Genomic DNA, 18,919 nt, shown 5'->3' with positions numbered 1-18,919 from the left:
AAGGTGGCCTAGGGTGAGCTGAAGGAGTTAGCAGGGATGAATTTGAAAGTCTCAGGCGTAGAGTCAGCACCCTTCAACTCAGCCCTTTCAGAGCTGCACAAGGCTGAGCGGCTTCTGCCAGCTCTCCGCATCTTAGCCTCCTCCTCTATCTGACAGGAGGAGTCCTGCCTGCTTCCCAGGCAGGGGACAAGGAGCACACAAGGATGTGTGTGTGTGAGCACCAGAACGTATGAGCCATGAATGTGAGCACGCTCTCTTGGGAAACCATAGAGCCCTTGGCTGGTGGGTAGCCAGGGCAGGTGGGTGGAGAAGGACTCTAGAGAAGGTTGTTGGTCTCCGATGCCAGCAGTGTCACTGAGGGGCTTCCTGGTTCACTAGGGCCCAGGGCCTAGTCATCAACTTTGTACATGAAAACTAGACTTTCTCTGAGGTGACCAACAGGGCTTAGTCAGTGCTATTAAGTAGAATGCTTCATGGAACATTCCTCCCATGATCCGAATGGGTACACCACTCACTCAGGACTCCCTGGCTTTCTGCCATCAGGGTACCTGGGAAGCCAGGTTAATAACCACATAGTTTGGAGTGAGCAGAATCAGAGCAAATAACAGTAACCAAGAGTAACTAGCATTTATTGAGCACTTATATGTGCCAGGCACTGTGCCAACCCCTATACATGGATGATCTTGTTCAACTCTCATAATAATCTGTAAGGAAGGTGTTCTCCCCACTTTCATAAAAGAAATTGGGGCTCAGAGAGATTAAATGACTTCCTGAGGTCACACAATTGCTACCCTGTGAGGCCAGAAGGACTGCTCAGGCAGTCTGACTCTGAGGCAGTGGGATGGTTTGAGGGTTTTGTCCTCCCCATATTTATTGCTTTGGGCAATGCTGGAGGCTCAAAGAACCACCTGGTTTGGCACTCCCATTTCCAGGCCTGAATGGTTCTCTGTCCTCCCATCAAAGCCACCTTCCTTCTGCAGGCTCCCTCAGGGGCCCCTGCAGAATGAGGTAGGGTAATGGTGTGTACCAAGCACTCACCTTGCACCTAGAACTTGCCTGGGCCCTAGGGTTGCAAAGATGGGTAAAACAGGGCCCCAGCTCTAGGTGTTCCGTTTCCAACTGGAGGAAAGCCTTGTAGATTGGAGATCATCACATGGTAAGTATGGGGGTAGGGATTCATACAGCAGACTGTGGGTGCAGGAGGAGGGCCATGTAGGCCAACATCACCACCCAGATGCATACCTGTTGCTCTCAGCTCCCCTTCTTCCCTCTTCCTGGCTTCTCTAGGTACTCTTGGCTCCGCCCCTTTCCTTCATCACCTATATCCAGTCAGTCATCAAGTCCTGTTGATTTTGCCTCCTAAAAAGCTATTGTACTTGCCCTCTTTTCTCCCCACTGCCATCTGCCTCTCTTACCTAGATGACCATTCGTTTCCAAACAGGTCTCCCCACACATGCTCTCACCATGGCCAGTCCATCTCTATCCCTGCAGCCAGAGTGCCCTTTCAAAAAACAAATATGATAAAGTTACTCCCCAGCTTAACACCCTCTAATAGCTTCTTCCTGCCTTAAGGCTCAAGATCATCATGGCTCTCCACATTCTGGACTCTGCTTATCTCCCCAGCATCTTCTTATTTTATTTCCTCTGTTGTTCTCTGTTGCAACAACACTGGTCTCTGCCTGGAAGCTCCTAGCCTCTCTCTCCACCCCAATACGCAGCTAAGTTAGAAGTCAAGACCTAGCAGCCCATGGGCCAGTTTGGCCTACAGATTTTTTTTTTTAATTGAGGGATAACAAACACACAAAATGGACATATCTTAAGTGTTTCTTTGGCAGGTACATTTAAAAAATTATTTATTTCCTTGTCAACATTTTAAAAATGAGATGCCTCATATATCCAGACACAAATCCAGATTTCTGGTTCCTTCTGAAAAGCCAGAATTTGGTGACATGGGCTCTCTTTCTTGCATGGCACCAATAAGCTGAGCTGGAACCACACATCTAGTTGGGACTCTGCTTGTTCCCAGTACCCAGCCAGGCCCCCTTTCCTCTTTATATTACCTGCCACGTTACTGTCATCTGTTTCTCTCTAAGTCTCAGCTGAGATGATACTTCCTCAGGGAAACCTTCCAGATCCCTTCAGACTAGATGAGGTCACCCAGTTACAAACTCACATAGTCCCCTGAACTTTCGTTATTGCAATCAACCTACTCTTTGATTAACCTCTGTCTTTCCTGCCAGACTGTAGGCTCCTTGGGGCTAGGGGCCAAGTCTGTCTTGCTCCTGCCATATCCCTCAGTGCCTGGCATAGAGAAAGACCTCAGTAAATAGCTGAATGAATGAACCAGGGGGGTGGGGGGGAGGGAAGAAGTGTTGGAGCAGGCAGGAAACTAAATGTTTGCCTACATTCAGTGTGTCTGAAGAGAGCCTGGAATGGTAAGGAGTAGTGGTTGGTGATACCAGAGAGGTTTGAGAGGATCCAGAGGAAAAGGGGCCGTGAACACTGAGCTGAAGAGTAAACTTTAGCTTGAGAGCCACTGCAGGAGTTTAAGCAGTCAAGGCTTTAGGTTTAAGCTTTTCAGAGCTCACTACCCAAGTAAAGGGTACTCAAGGGGACGCAGACATGAGAAGCAGAGTCAGGAGACTATGGAATAACCCAGGCAAGAGGTGACGGCCTGACCCACAGCCAGGGCCGTAGGGATAGAGAGGTTGTGATGGGCCACAGGATTGTCTCTTTCAGCTCTGGTATAGCACATTAGGGTGGAGCCTGCCTCCTGCAGACATGTAGGAAAATTTGGCTGCTGGGAAGAGGAAGAAAAAAAGGAGGTTGGACAGCTGATGGATGGAGGATAAGTGATGGAGAGATGATGTCTACTTGGCTAGCAAGAGGATGGATGGATGGATTGATAGATAGCTAGATGGAGGGTGGATGGCTGCCTGGGTGGAATCTATTAGTGAAGTTTTACACATTTACTTTGCAGTAAGTTGTCAGCATACTGTGTCCAGCATTTGGTCCAACTGCTGAGCAGATAGATCCTGGAAGATCTGTGTTTCAGGAATTAGCCATGCTGCCCCCTGGCCAGCCCCTGAACATGTTAGGCCGTCCCAGACATTCAGCCCCAGGGCTCCAAGTACCTGGACTCTAGACTGGGGAGGCAGTGGATATATGAGGCCCTGTCTGCAAGTGATTCTCCAACTGGCCTGGCTGCTGGGAGAGGATGTCTTCTTCCTTCTCAGAGCTGACTTCCTGTGAAAGCAAGATAAACAAGCTTAGAACTTATATTTTGGGTCCTTCAACCTTTAGAGGATGGTATCTTTAAGTCTCATTTCACCATTTAGAATCAGAAACCAGGTCAGATTCTGAGGTAAGATCAGCCAGGGCCTAAGCCAGGCCTGGATTAGTGAGGCCAGGGCCCTATAGTTGGTCTCCTCAGCAGCAGCAGGCAGTGCTGGCTTGTGAGCTCCATTACCAGATAGCCCCTCGGCTCTTCCATATGGGGCACAGGTATGAGGTGGCACAGGTAGGAGGTGGCACAGGCAGAGAGTCTCTGCACTGGGGAGTCACATGGAGGTAGGGAGCAGTTCTCTGGCCACAGGAAGCAGAAGTGGGGCTCTCAGCTGGCAGTGTGGAGTGAGTCTTTAACCTGCTGGGCCAGTGCATGGGCGCCATCTTTGCTGGCCACCTCGTGGTGCACCTGACTGCTGTTTCCATCGATCCAGCAGATGCCAATGTGCGGGACAAGAGCTATGCTGGGCCCCTGCCCATCTTCAACCGCAGCCAACATGCACACGTCATTGAAGACCTGCACTGCAACTTGTGCAACGTGGATGTGTGAGTGCGTGTGGACTGGGTGTGCGTGGCCGATGAGTGTGCCCGGGGAACTGCCAGTGGGAGCTGAAGGCAGACAGGGGCATGCCCAGGCTTTACAGTCATTCTGAAGCCTCAGAACCCTCTTATTTCACACAGTCAAGAATCTTAGTGGAGTGACAGAGAACTGGGTGAGGGAGAAGGTGATTGGAAACAGAAGATGAGGAATAGCATTTCCAACAAAGTAGGAAACAATTGGCACTGCCACAAACACTTCTGATGACTAACTCTACCAGTAACCACCCCCCTTCTCTCACCAGCATTCCCAGGTATGGGCAGAGAGGGGAGCAACACTTGACTACTTACCATGTGCTAAGTGCTTATGAACAACCACCCTGCAGAGTGGGCAACATCTTTCTCACTTCACAGAGGAGGAAGAGTCCAATGCTCAGAAAGGCTGAGTGGCCTGAGGTTGGTCATATGGCTACTGGGCAGCCAGATTCACAACCCAGCCTGCCTGGCCCCGAAGCCAATACTGTTATCCTTGTTTATGCACGAGGAATCTGAGGCCCAGAGAGGCCAAGTGACTTACTCCAGGTCACATTGAGGGGTCAGAATGTCCAGAGCCCATACCCCCTTGGCTGGTCCAGACTGCCTCCCTAAGCCCCTCTCTGGAGCATCCCAGTCTCCCAGCCTTAGGTAGGGGATCAGGGATGGGGGTATGGTTCAAGGCTAGCTCCACACTTTTAATATTAAGCCCCAAGCAGCCTGTTGAAGGGGTTCTGTCCATAGGACAGAGAAAGAGCCAATGGCATTAAGATGCTGCGGACTTCGGCATCAGACCATCCTTTCTTTCACTAGACACCAGTCAGCGCGTTGTTCCTCAGTGGACGCTCTGGCAGTTGCTGCGTATTCCAGGGCTCCATTCTGTTCTGGGAGAGGGGGTCGAAATTTATTCTTCCACTCTCCTTTGGCCTTTCCTGGTTCCTCCCTGGGGCAGGGAGACTCTCTTGCATTCCTAATGTAGCCTCACCTCACCTGACCCACTGCGGTGAACTGCTTACTGCTCACCCAGATGTCTGCTTACCCCTCTTCCTTTGTCTCCCTTTGGATTAGCCCAGATAGACTGGGGTTTTCTGGAAGAATGCCAGGAAATTTCCCATAGTCTGGCAGAGAAACAGGGACTCAAAAAATGGCGATGTCAGGAAGAGCACTGCAGGCCCTGGGTCCAGCAGCCTTGCTCTCTTCTGCTCCCTGGCCCCATACCTGCATTGCCTCCTGGCTGGGCAAAGGGGGGTCCTTGCTTGGAAAAGAAACTCCGTTTTCGTTTCACGCCACCATCACGCGGGTGCACTGTCCCAGAGCGGGACAGTATAACGCCGCCTACTCCTCCTCCCGCCGCTGGGTACACCTCCCGTCCCCGCCCCCACCCCGCCTCTTCAGAAGCGCTGCTTCCTCCGGGTGCCCCGCCCCACAGTGCCCCCCGCCAGAGGGCGCGCGTGCTCCCCTTTGACGCGCTCCGCTCTCCGCTTAGGCGCGGGTGGGTGACCCGCTCCAGGCGCGGAACTGGCAACCCCCCAGCCAGGCCGGGCAGCAAAAGGCGGGAGAAGCCCGCAACCGCGCTGTGCCCCCTCCCCACCGCAGGAGTGCTCGTTCCAAGCACTGCAGCGCCTGCAACAAATGCGTGTGCGGCTTTGACCACCACTGCAAGTGGCTCAACAACTGCGTGGGCGAGAGGAACTACCGGTGAGAGCCAGGCCTGGGCCACAGGGGTGCCTGGCGATGCCTGTGTCTGTGCGAGCCAGGGGCCTTGAACCTGCGTATGGGGCGGGGCGATGACAGGGGTACTTGGGGGACCTGTGCGCTGGTGTGCGTTAGTGTGTGTGCTGGTCTGAGGGTGATGCTCCCGATGGCTTCCGCCTGAGAGCGATGAGGGTAGGTTTGGAGTCTTTCTCCTGCTGGCCCAGGGAAAGGTGGGGAGCCTGTTGGGGGTGGCCGCCTATATTCACCTTTGCCCTAAGGCTTTGGCTTCGTGAGGAGTCAGGGCTGTGGGGTCAGAGGCCCAGCTCCCCATCCTAACCACCGGCCCTTCTGAGCTCTGGGCCCTTGCCCAGCTGGAGCACCTGGGTGCTGACAGCTGCCCACGGCTGGGCCCAGGCTCTTTCTACACAGTGTGGCATCTGCCTTACTGGGCGTCCTGCTCCTCGTGCTGGTGGCCACTTATGTCTTTGTGGAGTTCTTTGTCAACCCCATGCGGCTGCGTACCAACCGCCACTTTGAAGGTCAGTGTGGGCTCCAGGCTCACTCCCATCCCCCAACCCTGGGCCTGTTCTGGTCACTGGTTACATCCCTGGCTGAGCACAGTCTGCCTGTGCCTTGCAGTCTTGAAGAATCACACAGATGTGTGGTTCGTGTTCCTGCCTGCTGCCCCTGTGGAGACCCAGGCTCCTGCCATCCTGGCTCTGGCTGCCCTTCTCATCCTTCTGGGCCTGCTCTCCACAGCCCTGCTCGGCCACCTGCTCTGCTTCCACATTTATCTCAGTAAGTGCCCCACATTTATCTCAGTAAGTGCCCCACATTTATCTCAGTAAGTGCCCCCTGCCCCTACCCCCACATATACACCCACACCTGCCTTTCATGGGATGGGAGTCCCTAAGCTGGAAGTTACCCAGTTTGGGCTGTAGAGCCTTGAAACTATGCCCCTTCCTAGTGCTGGCTCTCTAATGGTGACCTGGTCTCACTCCATGGCTTAGTGTATATGGGGACAATGGTTTTAGCCTGTGGTTGGGTACCCTCCCTCACCTTCTGAACTCCAGGGTTCCTTTTCCATTGCACTGAGCCCTCTCTTTACCCCCTCAGTGTGGCACAAGCTCACCACCTACGAATACATCGTGCAGCATCGTCCGCCCCAGGAGGCAAAGGGGGCCCACAGGGAGCTTGAGTCATGTCCCCCCAGGATGCGGCCCATTCAGGTATAGAAGTGGCCCAGAGGGCTGAGGGAGTGGGAGAAGGGGTGTGGGAGGGGTGGTGGGCTGTGCAGCGAGTAGCCAGTGACAAGACAGGGCAAAGGGAAGCAGGCCTGGAAGAGCAGCTGGGGTAGTGGGTGCTGGAGGCAGCAGAGGCGAGGGCAAGCCTATACTAAGCACGTGCCTGCTTGCTCAAGTGTGGGCACAGCCAGAGGAAGCCCTGTGTTTCCCCGACCCCAGGGGAAAGGCTCTAAGCATGTGCTGGAGGGCACAGAATGTGGGAGCCTAGAAGCAGGCAGGTTGTGGCCGCAGGAGAAGAGAGAGGGATGGATCAAGGACTGGGTCACCAGGATAGAGCCATCAGTTCTCTCCACCTGTGACCCTGAGCCCTTATACCCATTACTCCATTTAAATCTTGAAACAGCCCATGAGGCAGGTAATGCTACCGTACCCATGTTGCAGATGAACATATTGAGGCCAAGAAAGATTAAGCAAGCTGGGTCTAGGAAGAGTTAAGGTCTCTGCACTCTGAAGCAGGAATCCTCCAGCCCAGGCTCAGGGCCTGGCCAGCCCAGCTGTTGATCAGCCTATCCCCATTCCCATGCCCCTTGGCTTCCTGAGGTCAGCAGCTGGGGGTGGGGTGGTCCAGTCCTTGGAGCCCCCAGGGACTGGGAAGGCAGGGGGCCCAGGCAGGCCTTGTTGGGAAGGCTGAGCTCTGGATCCGAAGTCCTCATGGCAACTGGACACAAACACAGGCTGGTGGGTGGATTGGGGGAGTGCTTGGGACCCCACCTCTCCTGTTCTCATCGCCAGGGGTGGGCCAGGCTGCCAGGCCTGGGTAGGCCTGGGGGAGTGATGGCTGTTGGTGGAGACCCCCTGCCCCCCGCAACTGCCACACCATTGTGTACCTGCCCTGGTGCTGGGCACGGAACCCATGTAAGCACAGTGGCAGCCATCCTGGGAGTGGGCACCATCCCTATCCCCACTTCACAGAGGAGACTGAGGCTCAGAGGGGTAGGCAGGAGACTTTCTCAAGCTTCACAGCCAGTGCCCACTGAGGCAGGGCTGGCCCTGGGATCCCCAGACTCGAATGCTCAGGACCCCTGCTCTGTAGCTACTGCCTGCTTAGTCTTTGGGGCCAGATGTGCCAGCAGCAAGGGCATTTAATATCATCTGAAAATGACCTGAGGGAGACGTCGGCAGAGGGAGAAGGGGTGTGTTTGTCCCATCGTACAGAGGAGAGCTGAGGCTGAGAGGTGCCATGTACCATTCAGGAATGTGCAAGTTTTGAATGTCTCTGAGGGACAGCTTTGATGAGGGGAGGGGAATTTGAATGGGGACACCCTGGTGGCACCCTCAAACTTCCCCAGCTGGCTAGGGCCTGGCTCCTGTCCCATTCTGGCCCATCAGGCTTCTGAGACCATCCTCTACTGCTGCCCTGCCCTCTGCCCTACACTTCTAGAACCCAGGGGCACCAGGGTAGGCTTTGCCCCCTCTCTCCTGGGCCCTGGAGGGGTGCTAGGTGCACACTGGTGAAGAGGAAATGTGTGGGGGAAGGACTCCCTTGGCGTCCCAGCCCTTGTGACTGGCCTTTGACTCCTTCCTCTTTCCCAGGGCTCCTCTGCTCAGGCTGGCACCTCCACATTCCTCCCCAAAGGGCCAGCCTGGGCAGGTGTTGGGCACAGGGCTTGCTGCCCAGGGTTCATTCTCTGCCTCTGTGTAGCCAGCCGGTGACTGGCTGGGCTCTGTCCCCCAGATCTGCTAGGGCTGTCCTGCAGGCGGCCTCCCCACCCCCACCCTGAGCAGGAATGCGGGAGGGGCCCCACTCTGGAGCCGTTGCCCCCAAACATAGGCTTGTTTTAGAGACGGTGTTGCTGTTACAGTGTCGTCTCTGCATTAGTCAGGACGCCCGGGTCTCCATGGAAACGACTGCCTAGTCGGCGACAGCTGTCCAGTGCCCTACCCCCAGCCACCCCACATCCTCCGCCAGGCTCCCTTCTCAGGCTGTTTTTCCTGGCTTTTGTTTCCTCACCTGCAGTCCTCTTGGGCGCGGCCCGGCGCTTGCTGCATGCTGGGGTGCGAGCCTAGGCCACTCCTGCTACCTCCCGGCTTCAGACCCCTTCACTTTCAGGGGTTGGGTCTGCTACTCCCATGGTCACTGTGAGGATCAGCGACTAAACAAGACAGAGAACACCCATAAGCCTGGTCCCAGGTGGGGCTGTGGCGCTGTTTTTTCCACCACCTACTGCCTTCCCTTTACCGGTAGAAGTTGGGGAGACCGCTCATCCCCCCACTCCCCGCCAGCAGCTGAGATTGTGTCTGGTACTCTGAGGACTCAGCTCCGAGGGAACCATGGATTCCTGCAGGTAGCCTCGCAGCCTCGGGTGCACACCCGGGTGTGTGAACTGCCCAGTCTCCCAACTAGGGAAAAAAATCGGTTCAGAGACTGGAGCCCTGGGAGGAGCCAGGAGCAGGAGAGGGCCTCTCTGAGTCCCTCTTCTCCCCAACCCAACTTGGCCAGAACAGCTCTAGACTGGGTACATTGAACACATGAGGCTGGAGGCTTCCTGGAGGAGGTGGAGTTTGACTAAATGAAGTGAGGAAAATGGTGGGGGTGGGGTAAGGTACAAAAACAGGTGTTTTAAGCCTCATTCTGCATTGGGGTTTTCCCAGCATACCTGGGAAGCCTGGAGGACAGCCCTAGACCTCTGTGCCCAGACCTCCGACAGAAACCAGTAAGGGGGTGTTGCATCCAAGACAGAATGGGCCCAGGACCCAGAAGGCCCTGGACCCACACCTGGCCTCCCAGCCTCCCTCACCTCCATCTTCCCCAGGAGATGGAGTTCTACATGCGGACCTTCAGCCATGTGCGCCCAGAGCCCCCTGGCCAGGCCAGGCCTGCCTCAGTGAATGCCAAGTGAGTGCAACCTGGGCAAGTGCCACCTCACATCTCCCATTGGCATGGCAGGGCCATCTGAGGTGGGAGAAAGGGGTTAGGCCAAAGCCAAGGCACAGGTCTTGGTCCAGGCTATCATGGCCTTGGACAGATCAATGCCCCTTTCCAGCTAGGAAGGGAGGCTTATTTTAGGACCTCCAACAGGGTGGGATTTGAAGGAACAACAACATCCAGCATTTATCCTCCCACTTCCCCTTCAGCCCCTCCCGGTTCCTTGCCACCCGCGGCCACGTGGAGCCTCCACCACCCTCCTCCCCAGACACTCTCGCTCTGCCCCCCCGGATCCGACCCCAGGTAGGGGGGGACTGTGCTGGGCCCCCTGCCCGGTGGAAGGGGATGGGAAAGAAGCCTCTACCCCTCTCTACTCCTGCGCGTCTTTTGGCGATGTGAGGTCTGGGGAAGGGGTATTCAGGCTTCCCACTGTCTCTGCAGAAAAAAAGGAAGCGGCGCATGTATAAGGTACCGACCTCCAGAACCTTGGACCGGGAGCCCCCGTTGCCCAGGCTGCCGGGTGAGCGCCCCTTCCTGACCGGATCCTGCTCGGGGAGCTACGAAGGAGGGAAAGGTAGGGCCCTAAGTGAGTAGCAGCTCCTAGTCTCACGTTCCCTTCCGACCCCATAGGGCCGCGGACCCCCGGCCGCCGCTCCAGCTCGTCGTCGGATTCCGCTGACGCCAGCCCTGCAGGCGCCTACCACTCGGCGTCAGCCGAGTCCATGGACGAGATTCCAGTGGCTCAGACGCGCCTAGGCAGCGCCGGTCTGGCCGCCCCCGTGGGCAGGGGCAGAGAGCCCCGGCTGGCGCTGCAGGCGCGTGCGCCGGCCGTCTTCGTAAGCCCGAGTAGCGGCGAGCCCGGTGCTCGGGGCGGCCCGGAGGCCGGTCTCGCTTAGCTGGGACAAGAAACAGGGATGGCGGAGGAACGGCGGGGCAGACTCTCTATGCAACACCCCCACCCCCGCCGCACTGAGTGCACTTTAGGGGCCCCTAAGGGCCGGCGGGATCGGCCCCCTCCCCCATGACTCAGCAATAACAGCCCCCACCAGCCGTGATGCTCCAATAAACTTTTTTATGCTTTTGCGGAGTTAGTGCATACTTTTTTTTTTTTTTTTTTGGAAAATTTCATCTGTGCATACCTTCTTAATGGCAAGGGCCACGGGCCCTCCTGGAGCCGGACCATTGCCAGTCAGCCTAGGGGCAGAGGGTGAGGTGGGTTCCCCCCCCACCCCGCCCCGTACGCTGGGTGGCCACCCAGATTGTCATATGGAGAAGCTCAGGTACGGGGCTCCTGGTTGGGAAAGGTCCTGGAAGCTGCCTGGAGGAGGTTATTTTTCTTGAAGATAGGGTTTGCACTTGGAGAGAGGAGGGGAAGCAGGCTTTGGGGTCGGGAGGCAGCAGCGGAAGCAGAGACTGCGAGGCTAACACCGGGTTGGGGTGGGAATAAATGAGGACGCGGACCCAGGAAGTCCAGGAGCTTTTCCCTAGCCGCGGGAGAGAGGTCGGTGTACCAGGATTTTGGGGCTGGCACTCGTGATTCGTTCACTGTCCCCTCCCGCCCCCAGTGACCCGGAGTTGTGACCTGGGATGCCACACGTTCATTGGAGAGCTGTGGTCTTGAGCCAGCTCTAGACCCCACTGTCACTAAGGGAAGGGACCTTCCCACTCCTCTGCACGCCCCTCCCCCCGCCCCCCGCCAAAGGCCTTCGGTTGCTGCTCTGGGAAGTTGGATCTCCCCTGGAGGCGGGCATCTGCTTTGAACTTCGGGCGGAGCCCAGGATGCGGGCCATCCGAGGACATCCAGAATACAAAGGTCTGGTCACCCCAGCCACAGAGCTGCCCCGGGTGCAGCGGGATGAGACTATCGCAGCAGCTCCGCCCCCGCAGAGCGCGGAGAGGGCGGGGTCGGGTAGGTGGAGCCAGCGTGACCTTGGTCACTCTCCCGCCGAGACAGCCCCGGGGGTGGGACTCGCCGTCTCTATGGAGACCGAGAAACAAGGGAATAATACGGCGGAACCGCCCGGCCTGCAGTCCCGCCCCAGAGCCGGCAGGGAGCAGAGCTGCGGAGCCGCCTAGTCTCCTGCGTCCATCGGTCCATTCTTGCGTCCTTCTTTCTGTCCATCGAACGTGCACTGCAGGAGCAGCCACGAGGTAGAAGCCGGTAGGAGACCCCGGCGCCGACCACTCTAATCAATATCCTGCACGATAAGAGGTGGGGTGGGAGCGGCCTGGGGGGGGGGGGGGTCCCAACCCTCGATGGTACAGAGTTGAGGACACGAGCTGAGCGGTCCTGCGCTGGGCCCAAACGTTCCACCGCCACCCCCAGCTCCTTGCTGATTGATTACTCCAGCTGTCCCAGCAGGAGCGAGCGTGGCCTGCAGACCCCTGGGACCGGGGCCTGTGACTTGGCACCACCTGATCAGCCTGAAATTACCAAGAATCCATCTTCTCACGGACAGGAGTGAGCACAGGTGCAGGGTCCTGCTAGGCCCCTGGAACAAGCATCCTGTGGCACTCAAGCTCCCCCAGACTTTACCCTTGGTGAACAAAGTGCGGGTCTCCTTCAGATTGCTGGTGGGAGATTGCAGTGTAGGGAGGGGGAAGGAGAGTGCTGTTTGAAAGGGATTCTGGACCCACCGAGTTGCTGCAATGTAGGAGCTGTGGGTGAGCCCAGTTCCAGAAACTGCAATTTAGGGATGGGTGAGTGTGGTGACCCGGGGAGGGTTTTCAGTGTTAAGGCCAGTGGTAGTGGAAGGGGGGTAGGCAGGCAGGCAGGCTCCAGGCTGTGGTCACTGGAGGCTCTATTATAAAAGGGAGAGGTGGAAGATGGTTGCTGAGGACACAGCTGAGGGTGTGGTCAGGGGCTGCATATGTATGGAGAGAGGGTGAGTTGTGAGGCTCTGGTTAGGGGTCTCAGTAAGGCCTGTGGGTGTGTGGACGGGGGACCCAGTCCCAGGGCTTCCCGTGTATGGATGGAAGTGGCTGCAGTGCAGGGCTGAGGGTGTGGTCAGGGAGGCCTCAGTACCAGGCTGTGTTACATGGAGGGAGTTTCAGTGCAGAGCTGAGGGTGTGGTCGGGGACTGCAGTGGGTGCTGTGGGCAAGTGTGGGGAAGACCCTTTAGTGCAGGGCTGAGGGTATTATTGGGGGGCCTCAGTACAGGGCTGTTAGTATATGTGTGGGGCGTGCATGCTGAGGGAATGGCCTGGGCCCTTAGTCCCAGGGCTGTGGGTGTGGTCAGAGGACTGCAGTAAGGGGTGTGAGGGGCCCTTCGTTGCAGGGCTGGTGTGGTCAGGGAGGTCTGAGTACCAGGTTAAGGGGTGTGGTCAGTGGGACTAAGGCCGAGGGTATGGAGGGCCAGGGCTAAGTGCACACAGCTGTGAGAGTGTGGACTAGTGTGGTGGTGCTCAGGGTGTGGCCAGGAGGCCTCCAGAGAGGGCTGAAGGTGTAGACATTGGGGAAGTGTGCTTCAGCGCAGAGCGTAGGTGTGAGGATTACAGGGCCAAGGCCACAGTCTCACTTGCCATCATGCCTCTAGGGGCTCATAACTCTACAACCCCCACTCAGGCTAGCCCCTCAATCTCCTTCTCCTCCTAAACTCCACAAATTGGGACGTTACAGCCCCAATGGCTGGAAAGGGGCCAGGAAGCCACGGTTGTGCCCCAGGTGCTGGGAGTGCTGATATGCCCCACCCGTGAGCCCATTCTCCAGCCCAGCCCAGCAGCACTGGGAGCTTCTCCCTGAGCTGCCCTGACACCATCCTGCCCTTAGCAACATTCTCCAAGCAGTACCACCCTCCCTTAGCAACTGTCTCCAGGCTTCACAAACTGTGGCCAGGCCAGCCCCAAGTTCCCCTTCCCTCATGTTTTTGTTTAACAGCAAATAGTAACAAGGTCCCAGCTGGGCCAGCTGCACCCCTGCCTGTGCTCTGGCTCCCTTCTCAGCCTGGGCTGGGTCTTGCTGGGTCCTCATGACCCTGAGAGAGACACTGTCCTCACTAAATACCTGCCCAACCAGCAGCCTGGCCTGGTACTGACCCAGCCTGGCATGGAACTCCCAGGGAGGGGGCCCGCTCTGCCACCCTCACTTCCACCCAAGCAGGCCTTGTGCCAGGGCCAGACAAAGCCATGGCCCCAGCTGCTGCTCTCACAGTTTTTCTGGACAGTGCTACTCTGTTCCCAGCCTGGTGCGAGCATCATGATTTCATCTTCTGAACTCCACTCTGAGCCAGGCTGGCATTAAGTGACAGGACCTTTCCTCTCGGGGCTCTTCCTCACGGCTCTGGGGCCCAGTCAGACATTGAGTGCTGGCCCCTTTCTGCAGGCAGCTCCATCTCCAGCTCTGAGGGTATGTGGCAGAAGTGCCTGCAACTTCAACCTTGCAGGTTTTGAGGTAGAGGCAGTGATGCTCTGTGCCTTGGGGGGTGGGGGGGAGAGCTTGGCTAGGAGGTGACCAAGGTGGGTCCCTAACAGGGTGGCATGGCAGCGAGCACAGACGTGGCTGGGCTGGAGGAAAGCTTCCGCAAGTTTGCCATCCATGGTGATCCCAAGGCCAGTGGGCATGAGATGAACGGCAAGAACTGGGCCAAGCTGTGCAAGGACTGCAAGGTGGCTGATGGAAAGGCTGTGACAGGGACCGATGTCGACATCGTCTTCTCCAAAGTCAAGTGAGCCCCAGGCATTCCCTGCTTCTGATGTTCCTAGAAGGGGAATTGGGGGGCTGGAACCAGGGAGGATGTGGAGAAGGGGGAAAACTCATGGTGTCCACATACCTGGCAGGGGGAAGTCTGCCCGGGTCATCAACTATGAGGAGTTCAAGAAGGCCCTAGAAGAGCTGGCACCCAAACGATTCAAGGGGAAGAGCAAGGAGGAGGGCTTTGATGCCATCTGCCAGCTGGTGGCAGGCAAGGAACCAGCCAATGTGGGTGTTACTGTAAGTGCCCTGATGGTCTCGGCTGGCCACTGAGGGGGTTATGGGGAATCTTGGCTGGGGTTGGAAGGGCTGGGCTCCCTAACCAGGTACCCCTGGGGGAACTCTGTCCAAACAGAAAGCAAAAACAGGGGGTGCTGTGGAACGGCTGACTGACACCAGCAAGTACACGGGCTCCCACAAGGAACGCTTCGATGAGAGCGGCAAGGGCAAGGGCATTGCTGGGCGGCAGGACATCCTGGATGACAGTGGCTATGTGAGTGCCTACAAGAATGCAGGTACCTATGATGCCAAGGTGAAGAAGTGAGGCCTGGGAAGGCCCCCCCTAGCACGGCTGCCCCTGCCAGAGGCTCAGGCCTGGGCCTAAGGGGCATGTGGAGCAAGAGAGCCCGGTCCCCTCCTTGCTGGATCTGCCGCCCAGCGCTTCCTGCCCAGCCCTATGGGGCCAGCCCACCAGACCTCTGACCCAGACTGCTCTGCATCCCCTTCCCCTTTTTCTTTCCTCCTCGACTTCTGTCTGTCTGGGGAGAGTCTGTGCCTATAGCCTCACCACCCCAACCTAGCCCCGGGCATGGCTAACCCCTGCCTGCTTGCCTCATATTTAAGCTGCTGCTCTGGCCAAGTGCTAATTCTTACCCGGACCTCAATAAAGCCACCTTTTGTACCAATATGGCCTGGTCAGGTATATGACAACAAGGGTAATGACATTCACACCCCACGACCCCTCAGTGTCATCAACCCCTTCCAAGTCGCACTCTGCTGATTCTTCCACTGGCAGCCCTGCCCAGAAAAAGACACACACCAGGCCCCTTCCATTAGCACAGAGCCAGGCTGAATGAGGATGCTCTACAGGGAAATCAAAAGCCTTTTACCTCAGCCCTGACCTAGAGTTCTGACATCATGGCTACCTTCCCGCAATTAGGGCCTCAGTCTTGGCCTCTCTGCTTTCACAGCAGGGGGGGCGATGAGACAGCAAACTCAGACTAGGCTAAGCATTGGTGGGGCCCAGTGCCAGGCCTCAGCTCTAAGCTTGCTGACAGGCCTCCACTCCAGAGGGCTACCAAGGTGAGTCATGCTGGGCTGCATCTCAGAATATCAGAAAATGCAAGACAGCAGACAGTAGACAGTTCAACTCCCAATTTTATAGCTGAGGAAACTCAGGCCCAGAGAGTGAAGGGGCTTCCGCAGAATAGAGGCCAGAACCATGCCTCTTGCCTCCCTGGCCAGGCTCTTTCTAACACAGCAAGCCCCAACACTGATTTCCAAAAATGAGGCTGGATGGCCAGCGATAGAACTTGGCACCCAACATCAGCCTTTGACAGGTGAGCAGGGTGTCCAACAGTGAAGGGGCCTCTTCTTGCTGATTCCCTCCCATCTGTTCATCATCCCAGGTTGCAGGGCGGGGGGGTCTCTCTCTGATCCTGAGAAGTCCTGGGAGCTTTCAGATCAACCTTTTCTCCCCTCTGAGGTTCTCAATGTTAGGCCAGAGTTATTCCCAAGTCTAAGGCTTTGGGGCCAACTCTCCCTCCTTCCTGCTGACAAGTGGGCTGGATGGAACTTAGGGACTGCCCAGAGTCCCTAAGAGTGCTAGAAAAGGCTTAAAAGGCACACATTCACAAGTATTTTTTCTTCACCCAGATAACAAAGCAAAGCAGCACAACTGTTTATTCCCTCTCCCTCGGGCTGTTCTAGGATGTTCTTGCCCCAGGTGGCCCCGGAGTCCCTTGAGCCCAAAGTCACTTGGAGCGAGGGTAAAGAGTGATAGTGTGGCTTGGAACAGAGACGCTGGGGGGGTGAGGTGAGAATTAGAGAGCAGAGATCATCACCTGGTCACAGCAGAGCCTTGCCTAATGGCTGACAGTTGTGGGATCCTCCTGACTCCGCTGACCTTGCATTGCTCAGGGAAGAGTTTCAGACAGCTCTACCTCTCCCACCAGCATACAGTAAGAGGAATACTTCCTCCAGCCCTGGGGAATTGGTTTAAATTGCAAGCTTACTTAAATTAGCATAATAGGAGAGAAACCCAAATCCTGCAAATTGGCCTGGTCCAGGTTATTAAGCTATTAAGCTGCAGGTGAGATTACCATCCAGTGCGTATGGGAGTAGCAGTTTGGCCCCTCCTATGATTGGCAGTGTGGCTTAGAGGAGCCCAGAGAGAGAACTGGCCGAGTCCCGAAACTCTACCTTGTAGGGGTAAAGCCCCCTCTTCTTTAAAAGGGGTTATGGAGCCTGAGGGAAATCAAGGCCCACCCGGAGCCAGGAAGACCCTTAGTCTAGCAGAATCTGGTTCATGGCAGGAACTGACCAAACAATGCCACTTCAGCCCTTCAGTTATCACTGCTCCATCTCCCCATAGCCTCCTCATGGTGGAAAGCTTTGGGTACCCTTGCTAGCAAAGCCAGTTGGGCAAGGAAGAGAAGTTAGGATCTGTGGGATGGAGCCATTAAAACCCTCTATGTATAGCTGGCAAGAAGGCCAAACCTCAGAGGGGTCCTGCCTCTCCTTTTGGAGAACTTCCCCAAGGACCTGTTTTCCATCCCAGCCTTGTTTCCTTCTTTCTCCTAATAGTGCCAGGCCCAGGGTGAGGAATTCTTGTCCACTTATTTTCTACTTACTTCAGGGGTCTTCCCCCACTCCATGTTGAGCCCACTTAGCCCCATAGGGCAACAACTCTTTGGCCCTTCCCTTGATGCCACCAATCCCAAGGGATTGACCAAGGGCCACACAGCAAAAATCAGAAACACAGCTGACCTCTGCACAAGTGGCCAGCAACCCTAGAGAGGGGCCTGGCCTAGGGTAGGACCAGCCACTTTCAGTGACAATAGAAAATAGAGTGGAAGGTGACTTAGTCTGGGTCAGGCTCTTTGCTCCTCCTTAGAGGTAGCCTGAATAGGTTCTGGGCTAGCATTCTCAGATGTTCATAGGAGAAGGAAGGGAGGGCTGGGTTGTAGAAAGAAGTCCGTTATCCCTGCCCCCACCTCCCCTAGCCCCCATCGGCTGTCCAGTAAGTTGGCCTGTGCACTGGGCTGGGATGGTGAAATATGACAACACAGGGCTGTAAGGCTACTAGCTAAGGCTACCCTACCCTACCTGGGCAAGGCTTAGGCTCTTTGGAGGCCTCTCAATGGGTCCAAGACAGGCCCAGGAAAGCGGGGAGGGGGGCTGTTCTTACTGACACTTCCAGAGAAAACGAGCTGACTCTAGCTCCCTCAGAGCCATGGAGCTCAAAGAAACATGGCTCCTCTGTGCATGCTCCTTTTGGGAACCTACCTAAAATTGAGAGATCTGTAGATTTTATTTATAACTTAGAGATGTGTGATCTTAGTTGTGATCTTCATGTCTCATTATTACAGCAATAGCTCTCCTTCCCTGCACAGCACCTGGGTCAGGGGAGCAAATAAGGGTCTAATCTTTCCACCTGCCTCTCTCTCTGACATGACCCTGAAGATGAAGAGAAGTACAATATGACATTAGGTTGACAGTCCTTTGCCCTCTACAGCTCTCTGGCAACATTAGCTACTTGTGCAACCTTGAGGTAGAGACATACCTAGAGCCACTTGCATTATCTTTTCCCACTGATGCCTAATCAATCAGGATTAAAGAAAAGATTGATCCTCAGTCTGAAATACAAGGTACTGACATGTAAAGTGGATGCTGAGCCCAAAGCTAACTTTCAGAAGCCACACCTCTGGTCTAGACTGCACCAGCCTTCTCTCTCATCTCTCTAGCTCCTCTCTGGTCCACTCCACATGGCCGGAGGTCAATCCACTCTTCTTATAGAGAAAGCTTCTCAAACACAAATCTATTGAATACTACCCATCTGCCTTCCCAATCTAAAATATTTAGGGAGCTGTGCAACCTAGCTCCTGTGTATCTCCTCTCAGGCCCTCCATTCCCTGAATGAACCATGTTCCTTCCCATTTCATGGCCTTTGCTTATGCTATTTCTCTCTGCAGCTCTCCCCACTGCCTCTGCCCTCAGTCCTATGCTTTGCCTGGTGACCTCCTATTCAATTCTTCAGGTCTTGGTTGAAAGATCATTTCTTTAGGGGACATTTTCATGATATCACACCTCCCTCCCAGGCTAGGACAGGTTCCCCAGTTATATACTGTCATGGCACCATGACCTACATCTTCTCTGCCCGGTGATCCCTCTGGGGGCCCCAGACTCTCCTACTCTGTACTCTTGGCCTAGGAGGCTCTGCACCCCCTCTACCTGGTACCATTGTACTCATTCTGCCAAGCTTCCACTCAAACAAGTCCTCACTGATGC

General features: G+C 55.9%; 2 protein-coding genes across 10 annotated transcripts in view; both read left to right on the top strand.

The window, feature by feature from the left end:
- Nucleotides 1-10,807, top strand: part of ZDHHC1 (zinc finger DHHC-type containing 1) — a 32,307-nt gene extending 21,500 nt beyond the window's left edge. For 3 of the 6 annotated variants that reach the window (XM_059905193.1, XM_059905196.1, XM_059905195.1), the window contains 9 exons: nt 3,656-3,831; nt 5,452-5,553; nt 5,965-6,089; nt 6,190-6,348; nt 6,667-6,779; nt 9,608-9,690; nt 9,930-10,023; nt 10,162-10,240; nt 10,351-10,807. In XM_059905193.1, coding sequence (XP_059761176.1) covers nt 3,656-3,831; nt 5,452-5,553; nt 5,965-6,089; nt 6,190-6,348; nt 6,667-6,779; nt 9,608-9,690; nt 9,930-10,023; nt 10,162-10,240; nt 10,351-10,616 — 1,197 coding nt within the window. In that variant the 3' untranslated portion in view covers nt 10,617-10,807. Of the gene's footprint in view, nt 1-3,655; nt 3,832-5,451; nt 5,554-5,964; nt 6,090-6,189; nt 6,349-6,666; nt 6,780-7,586; nt 8,806-9,607; nt 9,691-9,929; nt 10,024-10,161; nt 10,241-10,350 lie in introns of those variants that run through there. The other 3 variants (XM_059905199.1, XM_059905198.1, XM_059905197.1) reach the window with 3 other exon arrangements.
- Nucleotides 10,808-11,679: 872 nt separating this feature from the next.
- Nucleotides 11,680-15,315, top strand: TPPP3 (tubulin polymerization promoting protein family member 3). Of its 4 annotated transcripts, XM_059905210.1 has the most exons (5): nt 11,680-11,932; nt 13,901-14,065; nt 14,191-14,384; nt 14,497-14,650; nt 14,766-15,315. In XM_059905210.1, exons 3-5 carry the CDS (start codon nt 14,197-14,199, stop codon nt 14,952-14,954), a joined length of 531 nt encoding a protein of 176 aa, XP_059761193.1. In that variant the 5' UTR covers nt 11,680-11,932; nt 13,901-14,065; nt 14,191-14,196; the 3' UTR covers nt 14,955-15,315. The 4 variants fall into 4 exon arrangements, with proteins under 4 accessions (XP_059761193.1, XP_059761194.1, XP_059761192.1 ...); XM_059905211.1 differs by lacking the exon at nt 13,901-14,065 and having other exon boundaries at nt 11,680-11,871; XM_059905209.1 differs by lacking the exon at nt 13,901-14,065 and having other exon boundaries at nt 11,680-11,881.
- Nucleotides 15,316-18,919: the final 3,604 nt, after the last annotated feature.

Source organism: Balaenoptera ricei, chromosome 19 (genome assembly GCF_028023285.1).
Source record: "Balaenoptera ricei isolate mBalRic1 chromosome 19, mBalRic1.hap2, whole genome shotgun sequence".
Taxonomy (NCBI): domain Eukaryota; kingdom Metazoa; phylum Chordata; class Mammalia; order Artiodactyla; family Balaenopteridae; genus Balaenoptera; species Balaenoptera ricei.
The sequence above is the reverse complement of the archived record's forward strand: the minus strand, read 5'-3'. Positions and strand labels throughout refer to the sequence as shown.

Coding starts and splice junctions, on each gene's coding strand:
- TPPP3 (XM_059905211.1), top strand. CDS start 14,197: ATGGCAGCGAGCACAGACGTGGCTGGGCTGGAGGAAAGCTTCCGCAAG. Junction 14,385..14,496: donor ATCGTCTTCTCCAAAGTCAA/GTGAGCCCCAGG, acceptor CATACCTGGCAG/GGGGAAGTCTGCCCGGGTCA. Junction 14,651..14,765: donor CAGCCAATGTGGGTGTTACT/GTAAGTGCCCTG, acceptor CTGTCCAAACAG/AAAGCAAAAACAGGGGGTGC.